The sequence below is a fragment of the Porites lutea genome, chromosome 8, assembly GCF_958299795.1.
Source record: "Porites lutea chromosome 8, jaPorLute2.1, whole genome shotgun sequence".
NCBI classification, from domain to species: Eukaryota; Metazoa; Cnidaria; class Anthozoa; order Scleractinia; family Poritidae; genus Porites; species Porites lutea.
Genome location: NC_133208.1, coordinates 8,126,699 through 8,141,181, shown reverse-complemented (window position 1 = coordinate 8,141,181; position 14,483 = coordinate 8,126,699). Strand labels below are relative to the sequence as shown.

General features: G+C 39.4%; 1 protein-coding gene across 1 annotated transcript in view; it reads left to right on the top strand.

Moving 5' to 3' along the window:
• Window positions 1-14,483, top strand: part of LOC140946889 (uncharacterized) — a 40,855-nt gene that overhangs the window by 19,838 nt on the left and 6,534 nt on the right. The window contains exons 9-10 of the mRNA XM_073395996.1: window positions 5,935-6,057; window positions 6,555-6,677. Coding sequence (XP_073252097.1) covers window positions 5,935-6,057; window positions 6,555-6,677 — 246 coding nt within the window. The remainder of the gene's footprint in view (window positions 1-5,934; window positions 6,058-6,554; window positions 6,678-14,483) is intronic.

Here is a 14,483-nt window from a genome sequence, read left to right as displayed (position 1 = left end):
CGGTCGTCGATGTACAGCGAAGATGGAATGCCAAGCGACCGTAGATAATGAGAGGCAAGGAGGCCAGTGGAGTGATAAATGTAGGCGGACGATTTCCAACCAAATGGAATACAACAACTGACAAAAAACCATCCGCCCCACTCGAATCCAAAAAATGTCCGGCTGTCCACTGAGAGTTGGATATGGTCGTAACCGGATTTGTCATCGCAGACAGTTTGAAAGAAGCCAGGGAGAACATACTTGGGTAAGTGCTGCACACTGTCCAATTTAAAAGGGCGGTCTTGAGTCCAAAGGTTGAGAAATCTGTCGTCATTACAAAGGCGTGGTTTGGTAGGTTCTACTGTAAGCGGCATGACCAGGTGTGGAGGTGGACATTCCCCTACCTTGCCCCAGAGGGAGATGGCGCCTGAAGCTAACCTCTCGATAAGAGTATCAGAAATAAACTGGGCAAACGCCTTACAAGAAGGATGATTAGCAAAAATGCGAGCAGGCGGTCTTTCGCAATTATAATTGACTCCCTTATGACTTCCTTTATAATGGGTAAAAAACTTGTCAACGTGGATAAAGTTATGAATCCAGTCCAGTACTTCAGAGAAATTGTTATCAGACGATTGAAATAACTTGTCCCATTGATCTATATGGCGATGGAGTTCACCCGCTCTAAAGGAACTTGAGTCACGGAAGGCCAAAAGGGAGGCGTCGGCAAACGCTTCTCTCGCGATAACTGAGGAGATGAAATCTTGACTAATATGGGCGTTGTCTGCCATTTCCTGGGCCTCAGTAAGAAGAGATCCCTTATAATTGACCCAACGTGGCGAGCTAACAGAAATCTTGGCAGGATCAAAGTTGGGAGTCTTTTCCCAGTCATGAAAAGGCATCTTGAAAAACTAGAACAGAAGAAAGAATAGGTAAGGCCCAGGGAATGGCAAACTCAGCCCCGGTAATCCGAGAGGGAACATTCGTTCCCCTTGAGAATGCCACCCGAGGGAAGAAGAAAGAGGAGCGAGAACAATATAGCGAGTGGACAACAATACAGCGAGTGGAGAACACCATAGCGAGTGGGCAAAATAAAGTATATAAAAATATAAGTCGGTATTAGGGGATAAAAGGGTGAAGGATTAAAGACGGTAACCCCGAAATAACAAAAAATAAAGGAAACAAAAGGCAAGTAAAAACAATGCACTATTCGCCTAAAGGAAAATCTTTATTGCATAAGATGATACAACAAAATTATGTTGAAGGATGGTTAAATCGAGGCTGAGCAGCAGAAGAAGGCTGACGAGAAGGAGCGCGCTTCCAACACTGGGGTGACTTATGCCCTGGTTCACCACATTTGTAACAAATAACGCGAGAGGGTGGCCGCTGATAGGCTTGAAAATACGGTTGCCGATATGGCAAACTTCCTCTACGCGTCTGTGTGCGAAATGGCGTGGACCGCTGGAAAGACTTGTCAACCTTCGAGATCGTTTCGATAACACGGGAAAAATCCTTGTCAGGTAACAAAGCAAGGAAATACGCCTTGAACTACTCAGCTGGGACGTGGAGCTTCTCTCTCAAAGTCGAAGCGATAACATCATAGCTGGCGTCCTTGGGGTGACTGGAGGACTTTGCAACAGAAGCTAATTCCTCGGCGTAACGAAGCGCTTCGTACTTGTCGAAGTCCTCAACTCTTCTGCCACCATAATATGAAATTCTCTGTACCAATGACTCGACTGAGGTGCCTTGGGCACTTTCGAGAGCTTTAATACGCTGTTGCAAGGCCTAAAAAAAAAAGAAAAATGGGCAGTCAAAACTAAGCCCTAAAAGCGACAAAACATCGATAATAAAATCCAAGAATAAATTCAAGGCAATAATAAATAAACAGCTTTTATAATAAAAGATCGGGAGAGGAAAAGCAAACAAAATTAAATACAACAGGCAAAATAAACTAGCCCCAGTGGGACTGCCTGTGTAATCGAGCGGTAAATACGCAAATGAATAAAACAAAAGGGCAAACAAGGAGGCGCAACAACTAAACGAACTGTAGGCGGAGTAAAAGTAAAAGGGGGTTTTAAAGATGAAAATAAACAAGCATACGAATTCAGAATTGCCCGCGAAGCCCACGTGAAAAGAGGGCAAAGGTTGAGAATCAGGGCGAAAAACAAACCAAACAAAATTATAGCCCGCGAGGCCCACATAAAGGGGCAAATAGTTTAGAACGGCGAATAATATACAAAACAAAATACGGCTCGCACAGCTCACACGAAACGAGGGCAAACGTTAAAAGCAGGGCGAACATTTTACAAAACAAAGTTTTAGCCCGCACAGCCCACTCGTAAAGAGGGCAAACGTTAAAAGCAGGGCAAATAATATGCAAAACAAGATTTAGCCCGCTGAGCTCACACAAAACGAGGGTAAACTTTAAAAGCAATTTAAATACAGTGTAATACGGTAAACAAAACAAAATTATATGCCGCACTAGCCCACACGAAACGAAGGTAAACTTTAGAAGCAGAACGAATATACAAATAAAAATTTAGCCCGCACAGCCCACATAAAACGAGGGCAAACGTTAAAAGCAGGGCGAATAATTTATCAAACAAAATGTAGCCCGCACAGCCCACACGAAACGAGGGCAAAAGTTAAGAGCAGGGCAAATAATATATCAGACAAAATTTAGCCCGCACAGCCCACACGAAACGAGGGCAAACGTTAAAAGCCGGGCATATAATATATCAGACAAAATTTAGCCCGCACAGCCCATACGAAACGAGGGCAAACGTTAAGAACCAGGGCGAATAATATATCCAACAAAATTTAGCCCGCACAGCCCGTAGAAAAGCGGGCAAATGTTAAGAAGCAGGGCAAATAATATACTAAGTGGAAATGAAAAACAGCTCGCGTAGGGCAAACAACCTACAAGGTTTGGAAGCGAAATACTAGAGAACCAGAACGAAACACGTGGCAACGAACGGATAAAATAAAGTTTCACAAACCTCCAAAGAAACTTCGTTTGCTTGCACTGGCGCTTGTGCAGGCGGTTGAGCTTGTTCCTCTGGCGCTACTGGTGCTTGAGCTTGTTCTGCTAACGCCGCCGGTGCTTGACCTTCTTGTGCTTGGTTTTGTAAAACAACTTGAGCTTGTTGGACTGCATCTGCAGGGACCTGCGGGTCAGCCATGGTAATCTGAACAGCTCAGCAGCTTCGAGAGAATGGCATAACTCCTTTGTCTACTCTGCCTTTTATACGCGCGAGGTAGGACCGCTGAGAATAATAATAATAATAGGGACAGTACTTTCCATAGTATCTTTGCCGTCCCCAACAATGCTGTTTGCTGGATAACGTTCACGCCGACTCGCTTCAACTTTAAGGAGTACATGAAGAGAATCGGCGTGAACGTGAAGTTGGAAGTTATCCAGAAAACGGCATTGCTGGGGACAGCAAAGACACTAAGGAAAGTACTGTCCCTGTAAGAAGAAGGAAAAGAGAGCCCTGGGACCCGTGGTGACTAATATAGTAGTAATAATAATAATAATAATAATAATAATAATAATAACAATAATAATAATAATGATAATAATAATAATAATGGAAACTTTATTTGTGTTTTTGAATGTACAATTGTAAATCTCGCTATGTATAGGTAATTTAAAAATGCTGCTTGAAATTGGATTATTAAAAAGAAAAACAAAAACAAAAACAAAACAAAAAAAAACAAAAGTATGTTGCTCTAATGGCTATATTTATCATTTTCTTGATTATATAACGTTGCTGCTTTTTGTCAATGCCAATGTCATTCATCATGTCTAAGAACGTGGAGCATTCATCGGAGAAAACGCCAAGAGAACTCCTGGAGAGATTTACAAATCTCACACATCTGTAATTTCTGCTCATTTCGTTGATCAAGTTCAGATATTTTTCTTTCTTACGCGCTGCATTGTTGTTAAAGTTAGACTCGAAACCAACTGTTAATTCTAGAACATATAGGCACTTGGACTGGATTAGGAAAAGAAGATCTGGACGATAATTATCACCAGTTATTATTGAGGGATTCAGAAAACCATTAACATCTGCATAGCGTGAAGAGTGAACATTAATTACAGGTTGAAGTGACTTGGCAATGAAGTTAAGGATTGAGTCGTGTCTCCAGGTAAAGCGATCAAGGTACTGTTGACAACCAGCGACAACATGAAGGAGTGATTCAGGATTAAGGCAAAAGGAGCAATGAGGACTTTGTGAGAATCCCCATCTTGCCATATTCTTACGTGTAGGGAGGAAGTTGTTGATGAAGTGGATGGTAAAATTGTAAATGTTCTTGGGTAGATGAGAATGGGCCTCTGACCAAATAGAATTTACAGATGCAATGAGTACTTGATAACATTTGAGAAGAAGAAACCTTGAGATGTTAGGTGGTGTTGCAGTTTATCCTCTTGATTAAGAACTTCCTTAGTGGATTTGTACACATCATATTGAATATTAGTGTGACAGCTTGACGATTTCCAGAGATCTTTTAAGGAATCATTTGGTGACTCTTTTAATGAATCTCGGAAAACTGTTTGGCACTGAGTAAATTTAAAAGAGGGAGGACAAATATTAATGCCAAATTTATTGCGTTCTAGGAAAACATTGCTCAGTGTTCCAGATATCGGAATATCAAGCCATTTTCGAATATAGCCATTCACTACAGAGTCGAGATGTTCTGTTATCCAGGTTTTGGATATATTAGCTATAGTGAAATGCCAGGACAATTTAGATAGGACATAGCGACTGTACAGAAGAAGTTTGTGTTTAGGATGTAGTGGCTTTATATCAATGTCATTCATCAAGTCTTGTACAAGAGAGGACAATTCAGACATGTGTTGGTGGTTAGACATGTTGAAGTCAAAGAAGCGACCTAAGTAACGAAATGATTCACTCATTTCCACACAGGGAATTAGAACTCCATTGATCAACAGTTTGGGTAAATATTAGACAGATTTTAGTGCAGTTTCCGTATTCCAAAAGTAGAACATTTATCAACCCTTATTATCATCTTCGACCAATTACACCAGATTATAAAGCGGTTGATTAGATAATAATAATAATAATAATAATAATAATAATAATAATAATAATAATAATAATAATAATAATAATAATAATGAAACTTATAGAGTGCCGTTATCAAAATTGCTATTTTTATCAGCGCTTTTAAGCGCTGAGTAAAAATCAAACAGAATCGGAAAAAATCACGGCCACGGTCAAAAATCGATTTCGCTCCTTTTTTGTGAGCAGTGAGCCTAAGGTGTGTAATGAAATGAAATGATTTTTTTTTTAAATACTCTTTTTAACGGCCACAAACAATAAAAAAACCGTCTCGACCCAAAATATCAAGATTTCACTGGTTTTAAACGTGAAATTAGACGGTTTTCAGAAAGTCTTCATCCGGACACAAAAACTAAATTCAGACCTTTTTAACTATAGTTGTGTACACTAGGTCTTCCTCTTTTTAAAAATACTAATATATGAGGGTTAATGTTTTAAATAAGAAAATAAATAGCGGATTTGTGTTATTGTTATAGCGGATTTGTGAGGGTAATATGTTATTTATGTAATATGTAATATGTAATGTTATTTACCGCGGCCTTCGGCCTCTGTGGATAACACCCTCCTCGATTTGCTTAATTCTTCATATCCTACTCAGCCTCACTCATTAATTGCTAAATAATAAGTCAGGTATATTGTAATTCTAATAGGCCATTTTCGAGTTGACTCGAGCTTCTGTCTTAAAACGAGGCGAGGTGCGAAGCCTTTTGATATGAAAATAAATTTCAAAGGAGAAAGGTTTGAGGATTGACCTCGTTTTGAAAATGAAAATTGATCGCATCAAATGGCTATTGTGGTAGGCCACAGTAATTGCTGTAAAAGAAAAACTAAGTCAGTTTTGATAATTCAGTGCCTGACTTCTTTTTTGCAGATATAAATGAATGTGAAGCAGGAAAGCACAACTGTTATGCAAACGCCAGTTGCAAAAACACTAAAGGATCCTTTGTGTGCACCTGCAAGCCAGGGTATTCTGGGGATGGAGTTAACTGCACAGGTGAAAAAAATACCTCGGTCTTCTTTATAATAAATCTTTTTCTAATCAACTCCATTTATCTCGAATTAGAGCCAAGTTCAGCCACAAGGTAGTATGCAGCTTAGTTCCTGGTAGTACAGTTTGTTCTTTTAAGCTGAATAAGTATGGAAACGTCCTGCATTACAAAAGTTTGTGATTTACAGTATCTGTATGCAATTTTACCCCTATACATGCTTGAAATATTTAAGTTTTTTAATGTGTTATTTTATTGTGCTCCTACAAGATTGCATTCTATAATATCTTGCTTCCTTAGGTCTCGCTAATCCTCTATCTATACACGTGATATCATTAATTTTTTTGTGAATTTTTCACCTGCTCATTATATAGCAAAAATGTTTTTGCTTTCTAGCATAGCCAGAAATCTCTCTCTCCCTCTCTCTTCTTATCGTAACCAATCCTAGAAAATAAAAGGTTAAGTAAATCAGTTTTGACGATTTAGTCCTGCATCTGATTTGCAGACGTAAACGAGTGTATAACAGGCGAGCACAACTGTGATGCCAATGCAGCCTGCAATAACAGTGAAGGATCTTTCGAGTGTACTTGCAAACCAGGGTATTATGGGAACGGAGTTAACTGCACAGGTGATTATATTTCAGTACAGACCTGTATCGTCTTAATGTTAAGGCTATTAATTCAGTATTATTTTGTCTCGAGTTCACGCGTTTGAGTCCCTGAGTAGAATTCAAAAGAGACATTTCCAAATGTACAAATAAGAGTTTGAAGTCTAACCTTTGATCGACAAAGTGATCGTTGTCATAATTATCAATTACTGAATGAGGCTGAGTAGGATGTGACGAATTATGTAGAGCGAAGAAGATGTTATCCTCAATCTTGCGGTGACTTAATCCAGCTTGGTCGAAGTTTAGGACATCTGATCAATCCGCTGAAGACGTTACTTCTCCTAGTAAAGATAGATCATAGATAATAAAATAATCAAATCGCAGCCGGCTGAAGGCTGAATTGTTTAATTATTTACAATACAATAAAAGGTATAAAATAATGGCAAAAGACTAATTACAATTTTGTCAATTAGGAATAATGATAATGAAGAACTGAAAAAGAAAGGAAAAGTAACGTAATAACACTTAATCTTACATTATAATAACATGTTTGGACTGCCGCACATGGCTGGTTTGAACGAATTTTTGCTGCGGTTTGTGCGAAAGTGGGGCAAGTCGTAAACACTCTCATACCTGGTGTAGTAGCTTTGGTGGTTCGGAGAAAGCAACAAGCAAGCGAATTTGTGCTTATTCGAGGATATACTATTAAACAGCTAAATACACTGATCGTTACGCCTATCATATATAGTGCTGAGACCAAAACTGACTAAACAGTGTTTGTATGATTTATCAGGCGCTATTATGGAGAGCGCTCTTTTTTGTACACGCTCACTTAGACAGTCGGGTAGGCTATGGTGGAAAATGGGCGAGCAATATTCTAGAACGGGTCTCATTGCTGTACAGTGGAAGTCAACAATATCTTTACAGCTCAAGTTGAACCAAAAAAAAATACAAACGCTTATTTGCTTTCCTAATAGTTTCATTTAGTATTGACCAAATCAGTGGATAGCAATTTTCGCGCGTTCCGATTGGCGATTGGTGATTTTTATCCAACTGATTTGGTAAGTACTAAAACAACTATCCCCCTCATGGTCGGTTCATAGCGCTCGGTATATTCCATCTGACTATTCTGATCACCTCCCCTTCGGGGGATAGTTGTATATTATATAAACGTTCCACTTGAGATCGTTAATAATAATAATAATAATAATAATAATAATAATAATAATAATAATAATAGGGACAGTACTTTCCTTAGTATCTTTGCTGTCCCCAACAATGCTGTTTGCTGGATAACGTTCACGCCGACTCGCTTCAACTTTAAGGAGTACATGAAGAGAATCGGCGTGAACGTGAAGTTGGAAGTTATCCAGAAAACGGTATTGCTGGGGACAGCAGAGACACTAAGGAAAGTACTGTCCCAGGAGCCCATCAAATGGAGCCTCCATCTCCTATACAACCCCTTGGAGTCAACCCTTTCCCGAGTAGATTTATAATTAGAACGGTTCCCAGGGGAGACTTCGCGTGCCGACGGTGGGAAGAGACAATCACAACGACGAAATGACACTGCTATTGTACTTCACCAAACAGCAGGAAATTTGGTGTTGACAGGCCAAGCACAATCATATTAAAGCTAGTGAAACGTGACTTTAGCGTTTTCATCCCTCGGAGATTTTCTTTCTTTTCTTTCTAGTGGGTAGATTATACTGTGGAGAGTTTTACACCCTGACTATGTTAATCTCAATTTTGGTTGCTTGTCTCACATTAAGAGGCCATGAAACTGGTCTGTTACTTGCATAATGATTAACTACTACCTGCAGTCTGTAGTTCTGACAGGATTCGTTTTCTTCAGCCAATTTTTTTGAGCGTTAAGGTTCTCATTTCGGCTAAATGACTCAATATTAATCAAATTTCTAGTTTTTCAAGGCTTTCTTTTTTCCGAAAATGCGTTTATCTGAATAATACTTGTAGTCCTTATGGTTGTTTTGTCCGTCAGCTAGTGCGATGATTCCCTGCTATGTCTTGAAACGCCGGGCCCTGCCATTGTTTTCTCGCAAAAAAGTGATCTACAGATGCGAATTCGAAGGCAAGAATTGAGCCTAAACTTCTACATTAACTGCTGAGAATAGTCCTGTTAGTCAGTCATAATTCTTTTGGCGCAGATACAATCCATTTTGTTTTTCTTGAGATAAGTGGGTCTTTGGACTTGACCGCGATGTCACAAATTCCTCCGTTAGCAAATTATTCACGGTCGAGCAACTGTTGTCTTCTGTTCAACTTTTCAAGTGCCAGTTTTATCAGGCAACTCTCATGGTGATACAAGTCAATTGTAAAGGAAGACTGCAATTTCTCAAATTTCAGAACTGAAGCATTCCTCGTTAGTTGCTACTTAGGTCATCGCTTTTGCACGCGGTGCTTAACTGGCGAAATCCACTCCACGGTGATGCGAAAATCAAATGATCCTGGCACTTTTTCGGCGCTGATCATCGAATAGTTCTAAATCGTCCACAGAACGCTTAATCGTCGACTCTTTTCAAGGTGCATGTTTAAATGTGGGATTGATGGTGGCCAAAAAAAAAAAAAAAACCCTTTCCGTGATCCTCAGTTCGCTGCCTTTGTCCCATCCCTTCATGCTCAGTCTCATTTCATGACACCTAGATCCCAGCGGTTGTAAAATTGTAAAAATGGACGTATAGGAAAAAAGGAAAACGGTCGAAGGACGGGCTTCTGAGTTCGAATTCATCCAACTTCATTTTTTTCACGGTGACATACGAGACTCACGGAAATATGACATTTTTCGCGGGAAACAAGCCGTGCTATTTATAGATCTACTCGGGAAAGGGTTGACTCAAGAAATTAATGCAGATGGAGGCTCCATTTGATGGGCTCCTGACTGTCCCTGTAAGAAGAAGGAAGAGAGAGCCCTGGGACCAGTAGTGACTAATATAGCAATAATAATAATAATAATAATAATAATAAAATAATAAAATCTTTCTTACAAAACCTCAATTAAAATCCTATTTACATTCAACCTGCTGTTACAAAAAATCTAAATTAATTCATCAAAACACTATCTACAATTCCATCCGTTACAAAAGTGACCCCTCCGCCTTCATTAGAGAACAAAAACAATCCTATATATAATAAGTGAAGAAAGAAACTATTCATTTAGAAATTCTAAAAAATAGAAGTAACTTAACTTTACACAAAAGAAGAGGAAATAGATATAATTAATAATAAAAATTCAAAATTCTATAAAATTAAGAATTCCATCATGCAGAGATATTAAGATTAAACAATCGAATTATACTAATGACGGCTAAACCAGTGTCCATAAAAAGCCCTAAGTATAAAAGCATATAGACACGTATTTCAGATATCCGCACTAGCGACATTTATTTTACAGTCTAATGATTGCTCTATCTTGCTACGAAACGGTTTTCGCGAACCTCTGACGCATGCATGTACCGATCTTAAGAGTTCAAAAGAGATCTGTGTCCTGAGCCAAGAGATTACAACATGATAAGGCTCGGTGTCTTTCTGAGCTATGTTGTCTGCGAGATGCTTTAAGAACCGCTGACACCCGTTTCCCATTCCGCCATTGGTTCCAAACACTAAAGGCGTAAACGAACCCATTTCTACATCTAACACCCGCTGCTGGTACTTGCGCTTCTTCTCTTCTTCTTGCTCTTTGAACACTTCCCATGTTGGCTTGCTCTGGTAACACTTGGAGTTGACGTGCGTAACTCTAACCTCAAAAAATGCCGTAACTCCTCTTGCCCAGAAACCTCCCGCTTTGATGTCCAACCTTGCCTCAGAACTTGAAACAGCGCTCCTCAAATGAAATCGCTCGTTGTCCAGGGGTTGAAGGCGTGGTTCGATTTCGACATTATTGCAGATCTTGTCGATGAATGTCGTTAACAAGTTCCGTACACCGTCATGTCTCTGCAATAATAATAATAACAATAATAATAATAATGATAATAATAATAATAATAATAATGGAAACTTTATTTGTGTTTTTGAATGTACAATTGTAAATCTCGCTATGTATAGGTAATTTAAAAATGCTGCTTAAAATTGGATTATTAAAAAGAAAAACAAAAACAAAAACAAAACAAACAAAACAAAAACAAAACAAACAAAAAAACAAAACAAAAGTATGTTGCTCTAATGGCTATATTTATCATTTTCCTGATTATATAACGTTGCTGCTTTTTGTCGATGCCAATGTCATTCATCATGTCTAAGAACGTGGAGCATTCATCGGAGAAAACGCCAAGGGAACTCCTGGAGAGATTTACAAATCTCACACATCTGTAATTTCTGCTCATTTCGTTGATCAAGTTCAGATATTTTTCTTTCTTACGCGCTGCATTGTTGTTAAAGTTAGACTCGAAACCAACTGTTAATTCTAGAACATATAGGCACTTGGACTGGATTAGGAAAAGAAGATCTGGACGATAATTATCACCAGTTATTATTGAGGGATTCAGAAAACCATTAACATCTGCATAGCGTGAAGAGTGAACATTAATTACAGGTTGAAGTGACTTGGCAATGAAGTTAAGGATTGAGTCGTGTCTCCAGGTAAAGCGATCAAGGTACTGTTGACAACCAGCGACAACGTGAAGGAGTGATTCAGGATTAAGGCAAAAGGAGCAATGAGGACTTTGTGAGAATCCCCATCTTGCCATATTCTTACGTGTAGGGAGGAAGTTGTTGATGAAGTGGATGGTAAAATTGTAAATGTTCTTGGGTAGATGAGAATGGGCCTCTGACCAAATAGAATTTACAGATGACAATAAGTACTTGATAACATTTGAGAAGAAGAAACCTCGAGATGTTAGGTGGTGTTGCAGTTTATCCTCTTGATTATAATAATAATAATAATAATAATAATAATAATAATAATAATAATAACAATAATAACAATAATAATATTAATAATAATAATAATAATAATAAACACAAGTGCTCCAATCAGCAATCTGTTTTATATAGATGATCTAAAATTGTATAGCAAGAACGAGCAAGAACAAGTTGGAGAACTGAAAATAGTGAAACAATTCAGTGATGATATTGATATGGAATTTGGACTTGAGAAATGTGCCAAAGCCAGTTTCACGAGAGGTAAACTGGCCTCAACTGGAAACATAGTAATAGATGATGACACAGAAATACAAGAGTTGGACCAGGAAGGAGTATACAAATACCTGGGTGTAGATGAAAGTGATGGTATCCAGCATAGCAAAATGAAAGAGAAGATAAGAAAAGAATATAATAGGAGAGTAAGATTAATCCTAAGAACTGAGCTCAATTGAAGAAACAAAATAGAAGCTATCAATAGTCTTGCAGTCCCAGTTGTGCAATATAGCTTTGGCATCATTGACTGGAAAATCTCAGAACTGAAGAAGATTAACACAAAAACACGCAAACTGTTGAACATGCACAAGATGTTACATCCTAAAGCAGATGTGGAAAGGCTGTACATCCCAAGAAAAGATGGAGGTAGGGGCCTTATTGATGTAGAAACAGCATTCAAAACAGCAGCAATAGGGCTTGATCACTATCTGAAGCACAAAGAAGGGCAATATCAAAAGCAGGTGCTTGAACATGAAAGATCTAAAGCCAAAAATTCAAAATCCAAGAATGCTACTAAATTCAATAGGGAAGTAACAATGCCAGAGATTGAGAACAGAGAAGATAAATCTGCCTCTGAAAATGCTAAAGCCCTGAAACACGTGTTTAAGTCCAAGATGAAGTCAATGAAAGAAGAAAAGTGGAAAAACAAAGCATTGCATGGCCAGTATCCAAAGATCCTAGAGAAGCCTCATGTACACACAGTCACCACCAACAAATGGTTGTCAACTAATTTGGAAAGAGAAACAGAGGGACTACCATCAATATCGGAGAGTAAATTGTATTTACATATACTTCTTTAAGATTAATAAGTTCCTGGAGATAAAAAAGTTGCTAAGCCAGTGATAGCCTTTTACGTTAACAGTAGTATCTTAAACTCAATTTTGAATTTAACGAGCAACCAATACAGATTATACAGCATCGGTCTTACGTGGCAGTATTTAGATTCCTGGAAAATTAACCTAACAACAGCATTTTGGACCCTCTGTAGCTTATTTAATATTAAGCTGGTAGGCTGGCAGGCCACACGGCAGGCTGTTACAATAGTCGACGCGACAGTGTTATACCTAAAAGTTTGGCACTATTATAACAGCTAGTTAGTTCTCGTGGACCACAACAGGGCTGAAGACGTGTTTGTTATTTTGGACCCTCTGTAGCTTATTAAGCTGGTAGGCTGGCAGGCCACAGAGCAGGCTGTTACAATAGTCGACGCGACAGTGTTATACCTAAAAGTTTGGCACTATTATAACAGCTAGTTACTTCTCGCCGACCACAACAGGGCTGAAGACGTGTTTGTTATTTTTAAAGTCGATGATCATCTCCTTGCATTTGTCAGCGTTTAGTTGCATGCATTGCTCACGTGACCAGTCCTCAACGGCATCAACTGCGATTTGAATGTAACCCTGTGCACCTCGCGGGACTAACTCATCAATAGAAGAGAGATTAAGCATCGCGTTTACGGCAAACGGCAAACTTGAGATTCAAGTTGAGAAATTTTTGAAATGAGAAATGAGCAGATAAAAGCAGCTTAAAACAATTCTATGGATAAAATTGGCCTGAATCTACCGATTTTTATGTAGGTTCCTTACGTTCGCCGTTTGCCGTAAACGCGATGCTTAATCTCTCTGGTAAGTATCATCAACGTACAAAATGTGCTTCTATGTGTCCACACTGAAAACCCCTGAGGAATAACGATGGGCCTAGTTTGGTTCCTTGAGGCACACCAGCGGGCACAGGGCCCCATTCATAAAAAAAGTTTCTAGACAAATTTACTCGTTGATGTCTATGCATTAAGAAGTCGGCCACCCAGAGGGCAACAGCGCGAGGAAAAGATAGGCGAAAACTTTGCGCACAAGTAGGGCGTGGTCACTGAGATGGAAGGCCTTCCTGTAATCAAACGGTACGACTCTCACAGCAGTCCCAGACCCGTCGGTGTCTTGCAACCAGGTACACGTAGCATGTAGGTAAGAGCGTGTAGGGTAGAGGACGCTGGTATGCAACCATAATGATTTGGATCAATCACCTCTAGAACCGCGGGGCCGAAATGGAGAGCGACGACAAAGTGCTGTACAAGTTTAGATATTACGAAGGTTAGGGAGATCGGACGAAGATCTTTGTTGATGTTGATAACAGGTTTTAGCTTGGGGAGAGGCACCATCTTCCAGGATGACGGGAGTCTCTGCTCCGCGAAACTTCTGTTTTGCAGAGCTGTAACTGGGAAAGCAAAGATGCCTGCGTACGCCTTCACCATACTACCCCATCTAGTCCTGCCGCCTTCATAGAGTTAAGCCTTTTTAGTGCGGATAAAACGGCGGGTTCAGATAGAGTCAGCGGTGACAAATCCTCACTGTGTGACGGGAGGAATTCAATCCTTTGGAAGGACTCCATAGGTTGTAGGAATCGTGAGTTGATTTGGCTGGCAATCTCTTGGTCAGACAGAAGAGCGGAACCTCGATCTATAAGTTGGTAAACAAAGGGTCTGAGCCAGGAGCGAGAACCATGTCAGCGATCCACTTGACCGCACTCCACCACTAGCTAGGCTTGGTTTTCTTTAGGTAGTTCACTTACGAAGCGTAGTAGCTGCTACGGAGAACTATCCTCTGTCTAAAGGAATAGCGCCAAATAGCATATGACATGATACCACATAGCATACCGGAAAGCATATGACATGATACCACATAGTTG